The sequence below is a fragment of the Nannobrachium achirus genome (assembly GCF_963921795.1).
Source record: "Nannobrachium achirus genome assembly, chromosome: 3".
Lineage (NCBI taxonomy): Eukaryota > Metazoa > Chordata > Actinopteri > Myctophiformes > Myctophidae > Nannobrachium > Nannobrachium achirus.
This window is the reverse complement of record NC_137812.1, coordinates 71,573,702-71,592,191: the sequence shown is the minus strand read 5'-3', so window position 1 is coordinate 71,592,191 and position 18,490 is coordinate 71,573,702. Positions and strand designations below refer to the sequence as shown.

The 18,490-nt window shown below is 42.8% G+C and overlaps 1 protein-coding gene across 2 annotated transcripts in view; it reads left to right on the top strand.

Annotated features, from left to right (window-relative positions):
• The window catches only part of LOC308281961 (tubulin-specific chaperone E-like), a 33,222-nt gene that overhangs the window by 1,099 nt on the left and 13,633 nt on the right, over window positions 1-18,490 (top strand). Inside the window, exons 2-13 of one of the 2 annotated variants that reach the window (XR_013961887.1) lie at window positions 1,620-1,759; window positions 2,625-2,709; window positions 6,113-6,244; window positions 8,648-8,751; window positions 10,695-10,794; window positions 11,577-11,679; window positions 12,703-12,779; window positions 13,549-13,644; window positions 14,412-14,476; window positions 15,867-15,931; window positions 16,478-16,625; window positions 17,369-17,522. Coding sequence is in view for 1 of the 2 variants with exons in the window: in XM_080722307.1 (XP_080578433.1) it covers window positions 1,636-1,759; window positions 2,625-2,709; window positions 6,113-6,244; window positions 8,648-8,751; window positions 10,695-10,794; window positions 11,577-11,679; window positions 12,703-12,779; window positions 13,549-13,644; window positions 14,412-14,476; window positions 15,867-15,931; window positions 16,478-16,630; window positions 17,369-17,522 (1,258 nt within the window). In the remaining variant the exon portion in view is untranslated. Of the gene's footprint in view, window positions 1-1,619; window positions 1,760-2,624; window positions 2,710-6,112; window positions 6,245-8,647; window positions 8,752-10,694; window positions 10,795-11,576; window positions 11,680-12,702; window positions 12,780-13,548; window positions 13,645-14,411; window positions 14,477-15,866; window positions 15,932-16,477; window positions 16,631-17,368; window positions 17,523-18,490 lie in introns of both variants that reach the window. The other variant, XM_080722307.1, reaches the window with a different exon arrangement.

Here is an 18,490-nt window from a genome sequence, read left to right as displayed (position 1 = left end):
ACTCGTTAGGGTCCATCATTTGGTTCCATTTGTACACGCTCTGAATTACAGACCCATAAAGATCCATTTAGTTCCTAACTATCTATCATTTAGCTGGGGACCCCCTGGAATTCCCTCAAGGACCCCTGGGGGTCCCCAGACCCCACTTTGAGAACCTACTGTATATATTTTTTGCACTGTTTATTTTATTTGTATTGACTTTTTTTTTAAACTATATCTACTGCATAGTACTGTGTTCTATCCGTCTGTCATTCAATGTTATATGAGGTACTTAAATGGTTTCCTCTGTAAATAAGCCAAGTGCTTTCCTAGGATCTCCTTTTAGTTGACCTTGTCTACCAGTGAACTGTACCGTCATGAAACTGTACCTTTTTCTATGCAAACTTCTAATAAAGTCTTCAGTCAGTCAGTCAGTCAGTCAGTCAGTCAGTCAGTTAGTCAGTCAATCAATCAATCAATCAATCAATCAACCACTGATGTAAAGTAGTAACATTACATCATTCATGCTACAGCAGTGTTTCTCAAAGTGTTCCTCCGCCTAAGCGTTCCTTGTTCCAAGGTCCATTTGGTTCCATTCAGATTCACACTCAGAGTTAAGGCTGTCCTTAAATGAAAAGGTTTGATAATTCTACTGTGTTACAGTAATGAATGATGAGATCAGTTTGGTTATGGTTCTATAAAGGTGTCTGTTACTCAGTGAAACAGCTGCATGATAACAGATCAGACATAATCATCCAGGAGTCCTGCTTAATTGGACTTAAAATAGTATCCACATAATTGCTCTTGGTGAATTTTAAAGATATCTTTGAGAACTCTGGAACAACAAAATGATTGTGGTTTTAATCTGGCTTTCAGGTTGGAACAGCTTCTTTTTAAAATAATGCTTTAAATAATATGCTTACTGTTAGTCTACTGTCCTCCCATTGTAAATGGTAAATGGTGCATTTATATAGCGCTTTTATCCAAGGCGCTTTACATAGATTGTGCATTACAGTCATTCACCCTTTCACGCACACATGCATACACCGGTGGCGGAGGAAACCAACCTGCTCACCGGGAGCAATTAGGGGTTCAGAGTCTTGCTCAAGGACTCTTCAACATTAACTCTGGGGGAGCCCGGATTCGAACTGGGAACCCTTCGGGAACCCTTCGTGCTCTAATAACGGTTTCTCTACCCCTGAACTATTCCGCCCCCATTGTAGTAATCTGATATCCAGCCACACCGTATGATGAGTCAGAAGAACGTAGGCCACATTCATAATTTGTGGTACATCATGTGTGTCCCGCATTTTATTCTGGTGATTAAAAAAAGACTCATAGCCTTATAGCATATAAACAGATGTGTTTGCCGGTGGTAACTTCTGAATTATAATTATAATACAGAATCATGAATGTTTCGGAGTACTCTAGAGTCAGAATAATTATCCAGAATGCTTAATGGTTTCCTGTGGAAATAAGCTTAGTCTTTTCATGGATCTCCTTTTAGTAGACCTTGTACCAGTGAACTGTACCGTCATGAAACTGTACCTTTTCCTTTGTAAACTTCTAATAAAGTCTTCAATCAATCAATCAATCAATCAATCAATCAATCAATCAATCCAGAATGCTTCATGTTTCAGACTGCTCTCCAGTCCAATGGGAACAGACCAGATGTCAGCGGTGGACCCAGAGGTTCCGTGTGACGCGGTGGGCAGGAGGGTGTCCTGTGATGGAGAGCGAGCCACGGTCCGCTTCGTGGGAACCGTCCCTCCTACTAAAGGTGAGCCGGTTAAAAACAACACAGCTAAGACACTTTAAACTTTAAGGCTACCTCCAAGCAGACAAGGCCTCACTCCTCCCCTTAGCTGGGGAGCCACTGTGCCAAAATGAGAGAAGACCTGTGATGTCATGACATACTCCAAATTTTAGTTTTTCCTATTAATTTGGTCAATAAGGTACACAGAATGAGAGGCCTGCTCTGCTGGAAACACTGCGAAAAAAAGTTTCCCATTGACTTCACTATACTGGAAAAAAACACACCAAATAAAGTAGCATGTGAGGGGTCAAACTAGGGGTTCTTCATGATTCTGAATCCATTGCAAGCATTTGTTTTGCATAAAAAACATTCCTTGGGCTAGATTTCAGCCTCTCAAACCTGTGAAAAGTGATGAGTCATCACTTTTCCCCGTTATTTTGGTCCGTTTTCTAGCCCAAGTAATGTTTTTCATGCAAAACAAATGCTTGCAATGGATTCAGAATCATCAAGAACCCCTAGTTTGACCCCTCACATGCTACTTAAAGCATATTTTCTTTTGGTGTGTTTCTTTCCTGTATATTGAAGTCGATGGAGTGAATATACAAATGGCCATAACTTTTTTTCGCAGAGTTTCCGGCTGAGCAGGCCTCTCATTCTGTGTACCTTAATGACCAAATGAATAGAAAAAACAAAAATAAAAAGTATGTCATGACGTCACAGGTAAAACCCTATTCTTTGAGCTTTTGGGCCTGTGGCTCCCCGGCTACCTGTGATCTTGGCCACAGGAGGCAGTGAGGCCTCACCCCTCCCTGACCCCGAAGGGGGCCTGGACCCCAGAGTTGGGAAACACTGTTTTATATGATTTGTGGTTGTTGTTGTGATTCCAAAGGTCTTTGGCTGGGCGTGGAGTGGGACAACCCTGAACGAGGCAAACACGACGGAACCCATGAAGGAGTTCAGTTCTTTACATGCAGGTACTCAAGAAATACAAAGGTCTACTCTAATTATCACCATGTACTGTATGTACACTACACTGCTAAATAGTGTGTGTTAATTGAAATCGGTCAGACTCAGAACTCAGTTAAAGGAGTCAATTCAAGTCAAATGTGTTTATTTAGCACATTTAGGCAAAAATAGGCTCAATGTGCTTGAAAAACAAAATGCAAAGGTCAATGTTGACACAAACTACGTAATGGTTATATAATTGATTACAATAAAGTGACAATAGAGGGTATGCGCATGCATAAAGTGAATGGCAAATCAAGTGGCAAAGTGAGTTTAACACCGTTAGACGCCGTTTAATGCAATCAGACTTTGCAGGACTTTTCTGTTTGGATGTGTGGGCTGTCAAGGCCAGAAAGTATAACTTGCGGGTATAATGATGATGTCACACACATTCTCTCTATATAAAGATAAGGAATAAGATAACTGCACACAACACCTCACGATGCGAGGCGTTGTGTGCTGCTTGTAGATCTGCTGTTTTCACTACTTTTGTGCGACGGCCTTGTATGATGAAGCAGGGCTTTACTTTGCGAAAGAACATACACATTTGGAGATATAAGGTTTCCACCCGTCAACAACGATATACTAGTGTTGTTGCTGCTCTTACACCACCATTATTACTGGGGTTGGTGGGGGCCAGACAGTAGCCCCCCCGCGGGCCGCAAATGGCCCGCCTATTGGGGAACCCTGTCCTACACCATCCATGTTCAAGACCAACACAAGTGTTTCAATTCATCCTTTGTCAAGTCCCACCCCATGTCGCTCTGTTACTAGGTGGGACAAAAAAGCCAGGATTTGTTTTTTTTACAGCCTCATTATTGCTATTTAAAGTACCAAAAGAAAAACATCTACGTGATATTAATAAAAAAGGAACAAAACAGTACAGTAGTTACATTGCAAAACAGGGGTTTTCCCCCGAAAATACATGTTTAATTCGTTTAATCCTCAGGCAGAGGGCGAGAGAGGAGAGAGAGAGAGAGCGCAGTGCATCTTGGGTGACTGATTCAATCAGAACACCTGTGTTGGTCCTCAACATGGCTGCCGTAGGACTACAAGATATGGATACCTTTATTATCCCACGGGGGAAATTGACCAGTCGCTATGCCCCTCCTAAACCCGTGCTTGCCCAATGCCACGTTAGCGACAGGTTACTAAGGCGGGTGCCTTGGCAAGCTGCCATGGCGGCGTGCAGAGGAGGAGAAGCCAGCTGTCAAAATCCCATGTTAAACCTGCCACAAACACACGTCCAGGAAGAAAACAATAGCCTATACTAAAGTCAGATTAACATACAGTACACAAGTGTTACCAGTTATATTTTCTCATGAAATGCTCCTAAATTATTCCCGTGGGTTTGTGTAGGTCAGTGCAATCCGTTCTGTTTTTGTTTCAGTGTTTGTAACACGGAGCGAGTGGGTGGGACGTTCGCGAACGAATCGAGTCTTTTGAACGGCTCTTTGAAATGAACGATATGATTCGGTTCACAGTAGGGAGCCGTTCCTTTCTAATGAACAGTGGTGGGAAATGGAATGTATTAATGTACTTGAGTAAAAGTAAAATAGTATTGGTATCAAAATGTACTTAAAGTACCAATATTAGAACGTACTCATTATGCAGAATGTCCTGTTTCACAGGTTTTCCAATGAGTAAAATGTAGAAAAATCATTTGCAAATAGCCGATCTACAAGCTCACAATGCATCGCAACGTGACACATTGTGAGCTTGTAGATCACCTATTTTCAAATGCCAGAAATGTATCCAATGGCCAAAATGTATAGGCCTATTTGGGTGGAAGTGAAGTGATTTGCAATCATAATCAAAATCTACAAAGTAACCAGTAACTAAAATGAGCCAGTCTTTTGAACGGCTCTTTGAAAGGAACGGATCTCAGAGATCCGGCTCACTTCAAAGAACCATAAATCCCATCTCTATCTAGCAGCCAGACTCGCGGTACACCGATGCGCGCCGCCATGGCAGCTTGCCAAGTCAGCTGCGTTAGTAACCTGTTGCTAACTTGGCATTGGACAAGGACGGCTTTAGGAGGGGCATAGCGACTGGTCAATTCAGTTGCCCAGAGGCAGCACATCAGTTTAAGGTTACAAGTTACAAAGAAGTAAGAAAAAGAAAAAGAGTACTGTAGTGTACAGTCCAAAGAGCAAGCACAAAAAAATAAAAACATAAAGTGTCGAAAAGCTATTGCAAAAAAGAAGAATATATACATAAAGTGACCACGAAACATTCAACGCCCATAAGTGACACGTCACACACACAAAAAAGCTATACTCAAAGCATAACTTAACAAACAGTGCCAAACAAAAAAAGTGCACATAACAGTCAATAATGAAACCCATGAATAATAAGGTCATGAATGATACCTCCTCTCCTCTCATGGTTCAAACCCAGGCATCCTAACAAAGAGTGCATTACAATAATAATGTCATGATACCTCCTCTCCTCTCCTCTCCTCTCCTCTCCTCTCCTCTCCTCTCCTCTCATGGTTCAAACCAAGGCATCCTAACAAAGAGTGCATTACAATAATAAGGTCATGATACCTCCTCTCCTCTCCTCTCCTCTCCTCTCCTCTCCTCTCCTCTCCTCTCCTCTCATGGTTCAAACCCAGGCATCCTAACAAAGAGTGCATTACAATAATAAGGTCATGATACCTCCTCTCCTCTCCTCTCCTCTCCTCTCCTCTCCTCTCCTCTCCTCTCCTCTCATGGTTCAAACCAAGGCATCCTAACAAAGAGTGCATTACAATAATAAGGTCATGATACCTCCTCTCCTCTCCTCTCCTCTCCTCTCCTCTCCTCTCCTCTCCTCTCATGGTTCAAACCCAGGCATCCTAACAAAGAGTGCATTACAATAATAAGGTCATGATACCTCCTCTCCTCTCCTCTCCTCTCCTCTCCTCTCCTCTCCTCTCCTCTCATGGTTCAAACCCAGGCATCCTAACAAAGAGTGCATTACAATAATAAGGTCATGATACCTCCTCTCCTCTCCTCTCCTCTCCTCTCCTCTCCTCTCCTCTCCTCTCCTCTCATGGTTCAAACCAAGGCATCCTAACAAAGAGTGCATTACAATAATAAGGTCATGATACCTCCTCTCCTCTCCTCTCCTCTCCTCTCCTCTCCTCTCCTCTCCTCTCATGGTTCAAACCCAGGCATCCTAACAAAGAGTGCATTACAATAATAAGGTCATGATACCTCCTCTCCTCTCCTCTCCTCTCCTCTCCTCTCCTCCATGGTTGAAACCCAGGCATCCTAACAAAGAGTGCATTACAATAATAAGGTCATGATACCTCCTCTCCTCTCCTCTCCTCTCCTCTCCTCTCCTCTCCTCTCCTCTCCTCTCCTCTCCTCCATGGTTGAAACCCAGGCATCCCAGCGGGGGCTCCTTCGTGCGTCCAAGGAAGGCCAGCTTCGGGGTGGACTACGTGACGGCCATCAGAGAGCTGTCGTCCAGCGCCGGCCAGGACGTCCCAGAGGAGGACGTGGACGAGACCATCAGGTACAGTAACGCTGTGGGCTGCCCTTCCTGCAACACACTAGGGCAGGGGTAGTAGAGGATGACACAGGAGTGGATTTTCACTCCTGTCCCGTCCCACTCCCGCAGAAAAAATCCTTTCCCATCCCAATCCTGGGCCAGAGTAAAAAAATAAATCCTGTCCTGTCCCACTCCTGTACAATGACTCCTGGTCCCATCCCGCTCCTGGTCAAAATCACTCCCGTTCACATCCCGCTCCCGAAATTAAAAAAAAATAATAAAATCGTGCAGATGTTTTTCTATTTTGATCCATATTATATTTGATATCATGTTTATTATTATATAATGTATAATTTTATAATGTTCGCAGTTCAAAGACCTCACTTTCCTGTGCAATCTATTTCTGCGATTTGATGAACTGGTCTGGGATGATTCCCACTCCTGCCCACACCTGTTGATTTTCATTCCTGTCCCGTCCCGATCCTAGCATTAATACAAATTTGACTCCTGTCCTGCGGGAATCCCACGGGACCCACGGGAATTCCTGTCAAATGTCATCCTCTAAGGGGTAGGCAACCTTTAGGCACGGGTGCCAACATTGGCACAGGGGAGGGTGATCACTGGCACACTGGCAGAAGTGTGAGAGGATTTATATTTAAATATATTTATATTTTAAAATCAAATATTGTTTTTAACGTGGTCAATTACATTAAGTCCCCCAATTTGCAGCTAATTACATCCTGCACATAATTCTGAACTTTGACTGGGGAGGGAGTTGGGGAGACAGCTGGGTTATTGCTCTGAGTCTAATGATCATTATTACAAGGTCCTGACACTCAAAATATATCAGAATTTTGATGGGGTGTCATTAAAATGAATGTTGACAAGGCACACTGACTATCTAGAAAATAAAAACATGGCACTTCACTTCAAAAAGGTTGCCGACCCCTGGACTAGGGCATTCACCAAATATTAGAATATTTGAATATCAAAGTCACTATTCGACGTTGTTCACTGAAGTCGAATATTCGCTTATTATTTTATTTGTTTTATTGTTTTCTCTTTAAAAAACATATAGTTTATAAAGCTTGGCTAGATAGGAAGTCATAAGAATGAGTTGTCAATGCCCCTGGTGGATGAATTTGTTAACGCTCTATACCAGGGGTTCCCAAACCTTTTCAGGCCGTGACCCCCAAAATAAACATATTTGAACTGGGGACCCCCACCCTGACAAGCACTTGGAATTGTAGGTATTACATTTAATGTGACTCAGTTCCACAGATCAGGTGACATGCAGTCAGTATGTGTTCTCTCCAGTGTGTTTGTAAAGAGATTGAAGATTATTCAGGTGACATGCAGTGTTTGTTCTCTCCAGTGTGTTTGTAAAGAGATTGAAGATTATTCAGGTGACATGCAGTATGTGTTCTCTCCAGTGTGTTTGTAAAGAGATTGAAGATTATTCAGGTGACATGCAGTATGTGTTCTCTCCAGTATGTTTGTAAAGAGATTGAAGAGCATTCAGGTGACATGCAGTATGTGTTCTCTCCAGTGTGTTTGTAAAGAGATTGAAGATTATTCAGGTGACATGCAGTATGTGTTCTCTCCAGTGTGTTTGTAAAGAGATTGAAGATTATTCAGGTGACATGCAGTATGTGTTCTCTCCAGTATGTTTGTAAAGAGATTGAAGAGCATTCAGGTGACATGCAGTATGCGTTCTCTCCAGTGTGTTTGTAAAGAGATTGAAGAGCATTCAGGTGACATGCAGTATGTGTTCTCTCCAGTATGTTTGTAAAGAGATTGAAGAGCATTCAGGTGACATGCAGTATGTGTTCTCTCCAGTATGTTTGTAAAGAGATTGAATAGCATTCAGGTGACATGCAGTATGTGTTCTCTCCAGTGTGTTTGTAAAGAGATTGAAGAGCATTCAGGTGACATGCAGTATGCGTTCTCTCCAGTGTGTTTGTAAAGACATTGAAGATTATTCAGGTGACATGCAGTATGTGTTCTCTCCAGTGTGTTTGTAAAGAGATTGAAGATTATTCAGGTGACATGCAGTATGTGTTCTCTCCAGTATGTTTGTAAAGAGATTGAAGAGCATTCAGGTGACATGCAGTATGCGTTCTCTCCAGTGTGTTTGTAAAGAGATTGAAGAGCATTCAGGTGACATGCAGTATGTGTTCTCTCCAGTATGTTTGTAAAGAGATTGAAGAGCATTCAGGTGACATGCAGTATGTGTTCTCTCCAGTATGTTTGTAAAGAGATTGAATAGCATTCAGGTGACATGCAGTATGTGTTCTCTCCAGTGTGTTTGTAAAGAGATTGAAGAGCATTCAGGTGACATGCAGTATGCGTTCTCTCCAGTGTGTTTGTAAAGACATTGAAGAGCATTCAGGTGACATGCAGTATGAGATCTCTCCTGTGTTGCAGTGTGTTTGTAAAGAGATTGAAGAGCATGCAGGTGGTCACCTTGAGGATGAAAGACGTCTGCGGTTCTTCTGTCTCTGGAGACGACATCAGGGCGGTCACACCCGGTAAAACCTTTATTATCATTTATACCCGGAATTATTGTATGCTTTAACTATTGAAAAATAGCAGATTTACAAGCTCACAGCGCGCCACCGAGTGCTATTTTGAGATGGGGGGGTCTGCAGTAAGAGGCATTGTGTGCTTGTAGATCGGCTATTTTCACTAGTTTATAAAATGTTAAATACAAAACGAACGGTTGTGGACATACAAGGTTTCCACCCGACAGCGACGATATATTGTGGATACATAAAGGCTGTGACAGAGGGTAGGGGAGAGATGGACAGGTCAGGACTTGGATGAAGTGTTGACCGTCTTATCTTCTTAGAGGTCCGCCCTATGGGCCTGGGATGACCTACCTTGTTTTATCATGGTCTATAGTAGCCTGATCTCAGACTCTGCTCACGCAGTAGTCTGAAACTGTGCCCTATTGTGGGCGATTTCTGGAAGGGAGGGGGGTGGGAGGTGCTTTGATTAAAAAAAAAAACAATCACTACAGGTCTCCTCGTGAGCACCCACGTGAGCACCTCGTCTTCTAATGATGACGCTCTGATGATGACGTCGCTTGAAAAAACGGGCTGCGGCGCAGATTGGATATTCGTTAGACCCACCCCCACCCCCCGCGCTCATTGGATCAGCCGAAAATTTGGGCTGATCACTGCCGATTCATGTACTCAGCTCCAGACCAGAGAAACAGTCCACTCTGAGAGTGGGCGGGGTCTATGGTCTGGAAGCAGGCTAGGTCTATAGGTCACTTACTGAGAGCGTTCTCACTTTTAACATTGTCTCCTGGTATGGGAACTAGAGCAGGGATCGGGCTCATTTTTTCTGTCCTTTCCGAAACTTGTCCAACAGTTTTTTGTCCGCCCCGAATCGATGTCCGAGCATTAATCATTAAAATCCTTCCGACCCTTATATTTGCCACCACTTTTTCTCCTCCTCCTTTTTCTTTGAGGAAGCCGCGGATTACGCCGACTATGGTCTAACAAACATATTCTTATGTTCAGAGCATGCACCGAGTGCCGCGCTGCGAGCTTGTAGATCTGCTATTTTTGGGAAAAAAAAGTCGTGAAAATGTGTGCAAATCTTTGAATATATGTATTTTCAAAGCGAACGTTTGTAACTCAAATTTTGCTTCTGGGTGGTCCCTGGAACTAGATATTTTGAAATGGGGGTCCGTGGCCAAATAAATATCATTTTGGGGGTCCTTCACATGAAAAGGTTTGAGCACCACTGACATAGTAGTCTCTCAAGAACAGACTAACTGAGCTCCAGTTAAGTGAAAAGGACCTTTTCTTTGACGATGGCTGGCCAGATTGCCGACATAGAAACATAGTTTTTTTTCCAAAAATCTTCGAAGGATTCAAAAGACACTTATAGAATCGGGTAAAAATTCTAATTTTCACGATTTTTCAAAAATAGCAGATCTACAAGCTCGCAGCGCGGCACTCGGTGCCATGCTGTGAGCTTGTATATCTGCTATTTTTTTATATTTAAAGCATAAAATATTGCGTCATAATGTGTTCAGGCCTAAATGGGTTAATCAGGCAAGTAAGATCATTGGAACCAAACAATTGCAACTTCAGGATATTTTCAACCGCACCATAACCAAAAAGGCAATTCAGATTTATAACGATTCTACACACCCTCTTTGCCCCTCATTTGAGCTGTTACCATCAGGCAGGAGGCTTAGAGTGCCTCTAGCCAAGAAGAAGGGTTACAAGACATCATTTGTGCCAACTGCAGCGGAGTTTTTCAATAAAATGTTTGAATAGTTCCAACCCCTACAGCCCTTGATCACTTGTTGTCATTGGCATTTCATATAGTTTGTGATGCATTGTGTATTTTATCATGTTTTATTATACTGACTGACTGTCTGTATGCCAAAGACACATTTCCATTTTATGCAAAATTTGATGAACAATAAGGTTTTCTTATCTTATCCTCTTAGATGTGTGTTCTCTGGACCTGGGCGCGACCCTGCTGAGCAGCTGGGATGACGTAGCAAACATCACCCAACACCTGGAGCATCTGCAGCAGCTGCTGCTCTGGTACAGCTCTCTGTTCGCGTGCGACTGTGCATGCGTTGTTGCGTGTGTGTAATTTAGATGGCATGTTATGTGGACTGATACCAGGTCATTGTTGACATGGCATCCTATAATGTACAGATTTTTTATTTTTTTTCCTATGCATCTGATGTATCACCTTGTGCTGTGCTTGCCTATTGTAAATTGCTCTGGATTAAGAGTGTCTGCTAAATGCCTAGGTTGTAAATTGTAAATGGTTGTTGTGATGTTGCGTTGCTCATGGATCTGTCATGACTCATACTGTAAAGGTCAATTGAGGAGGACTAACTTCCTAACCTAGGGTGACGGAACTATAGTTGTACTGACTCTGACCTCTAAGGACCTTCCAGGGAGGGTGCTCATGTGCGTCTGGCTGTGACACCCTTTCTAGTTTCTTTTCCTTTCGACTTTTTTGACACTGCACCATTAGGTTGTGTTAGTAGTTTTGGGTATTTTTGCTTGTGTTTGACATGACAGTGAGATACTTGTTGCACTAACTAGCATTGACTGCTATGGTCACTTTTGATTTGATTTGGACACTGTACTATTTTGATAGTTGTGCTTAAGGACGCTTTATGTATATATATATATATATATATTTATATATTATTCGTTTCCTCTCTTGATGTACCTTGCTCTTTACTGTACTCTTTTTCTTACTTCTCTGTAACATTTGTAAATAACCTCATACTGCTGTGCTGCCTCTGGGCAACTGATTTTCCCCCTTGGGATAATAAAGGTATCTATCTATCTATTTCCCTGCTCAGTGACAACAGACTGTGTGTGCCCTCTGACCCCCTGGCTCAACAACATGCTTTCCCCAGCCTGAAGATCCTCTCGCTGCAGAACTGCGCCCTCTCCTGGCCACAGGTACACATGGTTTCAGTCAAAACCCCAGGCAGGAAAACCTTGTACTGTACCTTTTTTATGTTGTTCTCCCTAAAAGAATATATATGTGTCCTACTCTGTCATACTACATTGTCACAACGATGGAGGGCTCGTCTGAGGACGACCTAGATAGATAGATAGATTGTCACACAAGCGTAGCTAAACTACAAGCTCACAAGGGGGTCGTGATTCGAAGTGTTGTGTGCTTGTAGATCTGCTATTTTTGAAGCTGAAGTATGAACTACGGCATCCATGGGCAACTGGCGGCCCGGAGGCCACATGCGGCCCCCACCTTCACCTCAGGTTAATACTGGAATACTGCTATATTATTGATTTCAGCTGTTATAATTCCAAACATGACCTGCTTTAATTCAGTCAGTCTATATTAGTAGCTTAATGACTAGAATAGTAGTATTAAAATGTTTTTTTTTTTTTTCGTGTCCAATGTACTTATGTATAACGTTAACATGAGTATATAACTAAATGCGTTTGAAATTAAATCAAAATTTTACATTCCAATTCAAAGATAACAAAAAATAATTCAGGATTCCAATTTAAAAGAAGCAAAAAGAGCCAATCTACAAGCTCAATGAGCTTGTAGATTGTCTATTTTTGTTACTTTTGTATGAGATACTAGAATGACAAAGTAGGACGACGTAGCAATATGCAATGTGGCCCTCTGGAGTGAAGGTGGAAATAAAGTGGCCCTTGCCATCATCAAAGTTGCCCTAAACTAAGGTTAAAGTGGTTTGACTGATTGATTGAATACGTTATTAGTCAAGACGTTTTAACAGCACAAAGTACAATACATTTGACTTGTTTCCATTGTGGTCCTTTGTATTTGTTGATGACGTTCACATGGACCCCCTGGGAACCCACTTTCACATGGACCCCCTGGGAACCCACTTTCACATGGACCCCCTGGGACCCCCTGGGAACCCACTTTCAGAATGACTATTGAACTTTAATATTGTCTCATCTTTTTGTCTCCTCCGCTGGGTGCAGCTCCTGCAGTGCGCCCCCTTGTGGCCTCACCTGGAAGAGCTTTACGTCAAAAACAACAACATCACACAGCTGCAGAGGTGATCTGTCCGTCTGTCTGTCTGTCCTTTCTGATTTGAAAAGAAAATAGAGTAGGGCTGGGCTGTAAATGTTTTTTATTTTTTTTAGATTTGTTTTTGGGGCTTTTATGCCTTCATTGATAGGACAGTAGACTGACAGGAAATGGGGGGAGAGATGGGGAGTGACAAGCGGCAAAGATCGTCCGGATCGGGAATCGAACCGGCGACGCCGCCAGGCATCCATGCCCATGTGGCAATGCCTAAGTGGTATGCGCCTGGACCAGTAGGCCAGCAGGCGCCCCTGGGCTGCAAATCATTATCACAATTATTTTGTTTTCCTCAATTTTGATTCATAAATGACTAAGACAAATAAAATACTTCATAGTGCGTCGCAATGCAACCCGTTTTTTAACCATTTTTGCATTTGACCACAAGTATAAAGTGGTTAGAATAATAGATTTAGTTAGAAATATCAAAAAAGTATTTTTTTAAATGTTATGTCACGATTATTTGATTAACCCACATGAGCAAGATGAAGTGTGTGTTTGGATTTACAAAGGATTTATTTTTAAACCTAACATAGTTCCATGTAGGTTCACTGTACCTTCTGCCAGAGGGCACAAATTCTCCATGTAAAACATGGGTAGCATCGCTGTGTGTGTGTGTGTGTGTGTGTGTGTGTGTGTGTGTGTGTGTGTGTGTGTGTGTGTGTGTGTGTGTGTGTGTGTGTGTGTGTGTGTGTGTGTGTGTGTGTGTGTGTGTGTGTGTGTGTGTGTGTGTTTCTATAAAGGCCTCCTGGAGGCGTCCTGGAGGCTCTGAAGAAGTTGGATCTGTCTTACAACCAGCTGACTGAGGACACTGTGCTGAGTCTGGCTCACCTGCCCAGGTAACCATAAACCCCTAGACTCTTCTCCTTCCTGGCCTCCAAACTGTGGAATAAACTCCCTGTTGCATCAGACCATGGTCTTCAGACCGTGGTCTGAAGACTCACCTCTTCAGACTCCACCATAGCACAGGGGTTTTCAAAGTGGACCAGGGTGCCCCGACGGCAGTCCAGGGGTGCCGCGAGATCATTTGATAATATTTGGAATTTATTTGGACACTTGAAAAAATATCATTTTAAACTTGAAGTACAAAGTTATTTTCAGTCAGTTCTAACCAAAATGGCTGTTATCTCAACGTTTTCCTCGCAACATAATCACTAAAATATCGTCACTGTCAGGCAGAAACCTTGTATCTCCAAGTTTCAAATGTGTACGTCTTTTGGTAAAGCAAGCCCTGCTTAATTCATCATACAAGACTCGCACAAAACTAGTGAAAACAGGCGTTGTGTGCTTGTAGATAGGCAACCAAAGTGTTAACTCTTGAGAGTGTAAAATGAAACCAAATGGACCCTGCAAAGTCTACACAATTACAGAATGTTGAGGAATTGTTACTTTGATCGACGTTTGCCTGTCATCTCTCATATGGTACCACTACCACATCAATGCAGAATGGAATTCAAAATCTTATCCAATGCTAAAAAATATATAGTTTCTGGTCTGCGAGGCTAAATATCATCTACTGGTGGTCCGTGGCTCCAAATGCCGAATAAATAATGGACTGTGATATGAAAAATGTTAATGAGTTCATGTCTTCATTGTGTCCTTCTAGACTGGAGTACCTGAACCTGTCCAAGACTGGTCTGTCTGTCCTCCAGTTCACTGATGTCCCTCACGGTAAAGTCCTTCTGTCCTGCCTGATGTTCAGCGTTCATTAATATGGTGTATCGATTCCACACTAAATCCACAGTGAACTGTGTGTGCATGTTTGTCAGGGTTCCCACGGTCATGAAATTCCTGGAAATATTTTGAAATTAGACAAATATTTTTCCAGTACTGGAAAAGTTTTGGAATTGTTCAAGGGTCCTGGAAGGTCCTGAAAAAAATAGCTCTGCGTTGTCTTTGGTTATTGATTTTGTTAATACCTCTGAAATGACAAATTAAACATTGGCCAAATTGTCAAATATTAGAGGCAGAAATTGTGAAAATAGCTGATCTACATGCTCCTCGAGGCGTTGTGAGCATGTAGATCTGCTATTTTCACAATAGATACGTGTTTTACAAAATTCCTCAACTCTTAGTGCTCATCAGGGTGATTATTTTGGGGGTCACAGCCTGAAAAGGTTGAGAACCACTGGCATACACTACCTGTCTTTGCATTGCGCATAGGAGTAAGCGACTTGTTATTGAGCTGAATTATTGTTATATAGTCCTGGAAATTGGTTTAAATATTCTGGAAAAGTTGGAATGAATTGGTAAAAATGTGTGGGAACCCTGGTTTGTGTAGTGATGCGCGGAAGCGGTGATTGAACCCGGGGCTCCCACTCGCCAGACCAACATCACACATAGGCCAGGGGCCAAATTATGATATCTTCACAAATTGGTACCACCCAAGGTGACCGTACATTTTTTACATGTTTGACTTCCTACATGTCTCTGTTTTCTGGGTATTTTCCTCCTGTATAGAAAGTCGATGGGAGACCGACTCTAGCGGTTGATAACATCAATTAAGCTGGGTCTCAGAAAGGGTTATCATACCAAAATGTAAACCAGAGACATGTAGGAAGTCAAAAATGTACGGTCACCTTGGGTGGTACCAATTTGTGAAGACATCATAATTGACCCCTGGCCTAACAACCAGTCATGCCAATAGGGCTGAGCCCGGTTGGCAGGGCTGTTGTGCGCCCTGGGTCTTGGCTGTACTATGTATGCGTGTGTGTGTTCTAACCAGAGGCGTAGCCATCATATGAGGCAAGGGTGCCGGCCTCCACCACAGGTGTGATCTCGCCTCTGCTCAATAGATACATCGGCTGCCCCGTTGGCACCTTTTACCAAGCTACACAAGCTCTACATAGCAACGTGTGAGCTGTTAAGTACTGTAGTCTGTAGACATGGGTCTGTGGAGATGTCCTGAAGCACATTTCGCCTACCTAAAATGTACGTCCTGACTACGCCACTGGTTCTAACATCGTTGACCTCCATTGTACCACTTCTACTCTGTTAGAACATGAATAAATGAAAGCCCCAGTCCAACTAAATCCTTCCTGTTGTTGTCGTTGTTGTTTAGGCAGTAAAACGGACATGTTCCCGGTGTTAAACACTCTACTACTGAATCACAACAACATAACTGAGGTGAGACTGATGTTATTATAGAGCTATTTAACACTGTTACTGAAGACACACTCTATAGCAATAATTACTGTCACAATATAGAGCTATTTAACACTGTTACTGAACACACACTCAATAGCAATGATTACTGTCACAATATAGAGCTATTTAACACTGTTACTGACACTATATAGCAATGACTACTGTCACAATATAGAGCTATTTAACACTGTTACTGAACACACATTATGATTACTGTCAATATATAGAGCTATTTAACACTGTTAGTGAACACACATTCTATAGCAATAATTACTATCACAATACAGATCCTTAACCGTTTAACAAAAAATACCTTTTAACCGAAGACATAACCTTTACACTACCTTTTTGAGATAAACATAGTTAACCTCTATGTTTACATACAGACAATATACTATGTTTGATCAACCACAGTAACACAGCTCCCTATGTCTCCTTCAATCCTTTGCACACGCGCGCACACACACACACACACACACACACACACACACACACACACACACACACACACACACACACCCCCAGTGGAGTGTGGTGAACGAGCTGGACAAGCTGTGGTCTCTCCAGGAGCTGTCGTTCAGGTTCAACCCCCTGCTGAGCAGAGAGAGGAACCATCAGACTGCTGACCTGCTGCTGCTGGCCAGACTGGGACAGATCAGCACACTGAACAAGTGTGAGGTCAGTGTGTGTGTGTGTGTGCGCGCGTGTGTGTGTGTGTGTGTGTGTGTGTGTGTGTGTGTGTGTGTGTGAGTGTGAGTGTGAGTGTGCGTGTGCGTGTGCGTGCGCGTGCGCGCATGCGTGCGTGCGGGAAGGAGACAGAAGAGGGACAGAGTGCGTTGGCGACATGAACTTGTGTTGTGTTCATACTATTAACCCAGTGTTTCTCAACCACTGTGCCTGGGGACCTTTGGTGTGCCCCTGAGAAGGGTCAAGTGTGCCCTTTGAAACTGCTTGAAAGCCAGTATTGTATTTATCATTTTAAAAATGATTTAAACTAGTGAAAACAGCCGATCTACAAGCAAACAACGCCTCGCATCGCAAGTTGTATTTTATTTACCTGCCACGGGCAGCCAGTGTCAACCCCTGTATAAAACGGCTTTAATAATCGATTATGTCACGTTGTTGAATCGATTCAGAATTGTGCACGGCCGAATCGCGATGCATCGCTCAATCGATTATTGTTGACACCGCTACTAAATAGCAGGAGAGACGGGGAGACCCCTGTTTCTGAACAAACGATCTATAGCAATGATTACAATAATATAGACCTTTTATTGTCTTTACAGAAAACCTTTTTTTTTCTCTAACCCCTCAAAACATAACCTATGACAACAAACAACCCCAGTCACACACATACACACACCCTCAGCTAATGAATGTTTTGTCCCCGTCACCATGACGACCCCCTCCCAACAGATCACACACGAGGACCGGCGGGGGGCGGAGCTTATGTACATCAAGATGTTCGGGGAGGCGTGGCTTCAGGCCGGAGGCCAACGAGACGCCGAGCAGAGCCGTCCCAGCATGCAGTTCACCTCGGAGCACCCGCGATTCCACTGCCTCATAAACAGTATGTTCTGATGATTCCACTGTCTCATACACAGTATGTTCTGATGATTCCACTGTCTCATACACAGTATGTTCTGATGAAAGAGAGAAGGATTATAAAGTCAATATGTTGTTTGTCTCAGAGTACGGATACCCAGAGGAGAGTGAACATAATGTATAAATGTTTGTCTCATAGAGTATAAAGTCAATGGACCTCATTTATCAACGTGGTGCAGATAAAAATTTTGGCGTACACCGAAATGTAGGTCTCAACATTATCATTTCAACGTGACTTTGACGTTGGCGTTGGGTAGGATCAGATCTCACGTCAGGTTCTGAGGTGGTGTAGGATTCATCTTACACCTCTTATTCCATTGTAGACATATGGAGCAGCAATGTCTGACTCATGTATCCACTCCAAAATGTATATTTAACACACTAATAAATAATCCCTGTGAAAACATAACATTTTATAAAAGCTTATAGCCGGCTCTCACTATCATAGACATGCACACCAATTTATTTTTTTCTAAGTTACAATGACAAGCAATTAAAGTCTAGCGATATGGAAGCAATCTAACGCAAGTGCTTAACAGTCAATTAGATATTGCCGATCTGCGAGACTCGAGCATTTTGCGGAGTCGGAAGCGGCGCCACGCAGCAGCTGCTTCTTTTCCCCTTCTTTTCTTGGACAGTGAGGTATTCAACTTGTAGCCTACAGTGAAGTGTGTCCTATATGGAGTTATGTGTTAATGATAAAACCTGGCACTCCAAACCTTCAGATTATGGTTGTCTCCTTACCAGTAGGCTATCTCTCAGTAACATGGCATGCACGGCACGGCCGGGCAGCCCATGTTTTATGGGGAATACATGACACACCGGGCAGCCCGACAAACAAACAACCCCCGACAAAGTAGTCGAAACCATGGAAGTCAATAACAAGAAGAAAATGCCCGTTTGACTCGAGGAGACTTCCAAAGTCTCTCTATC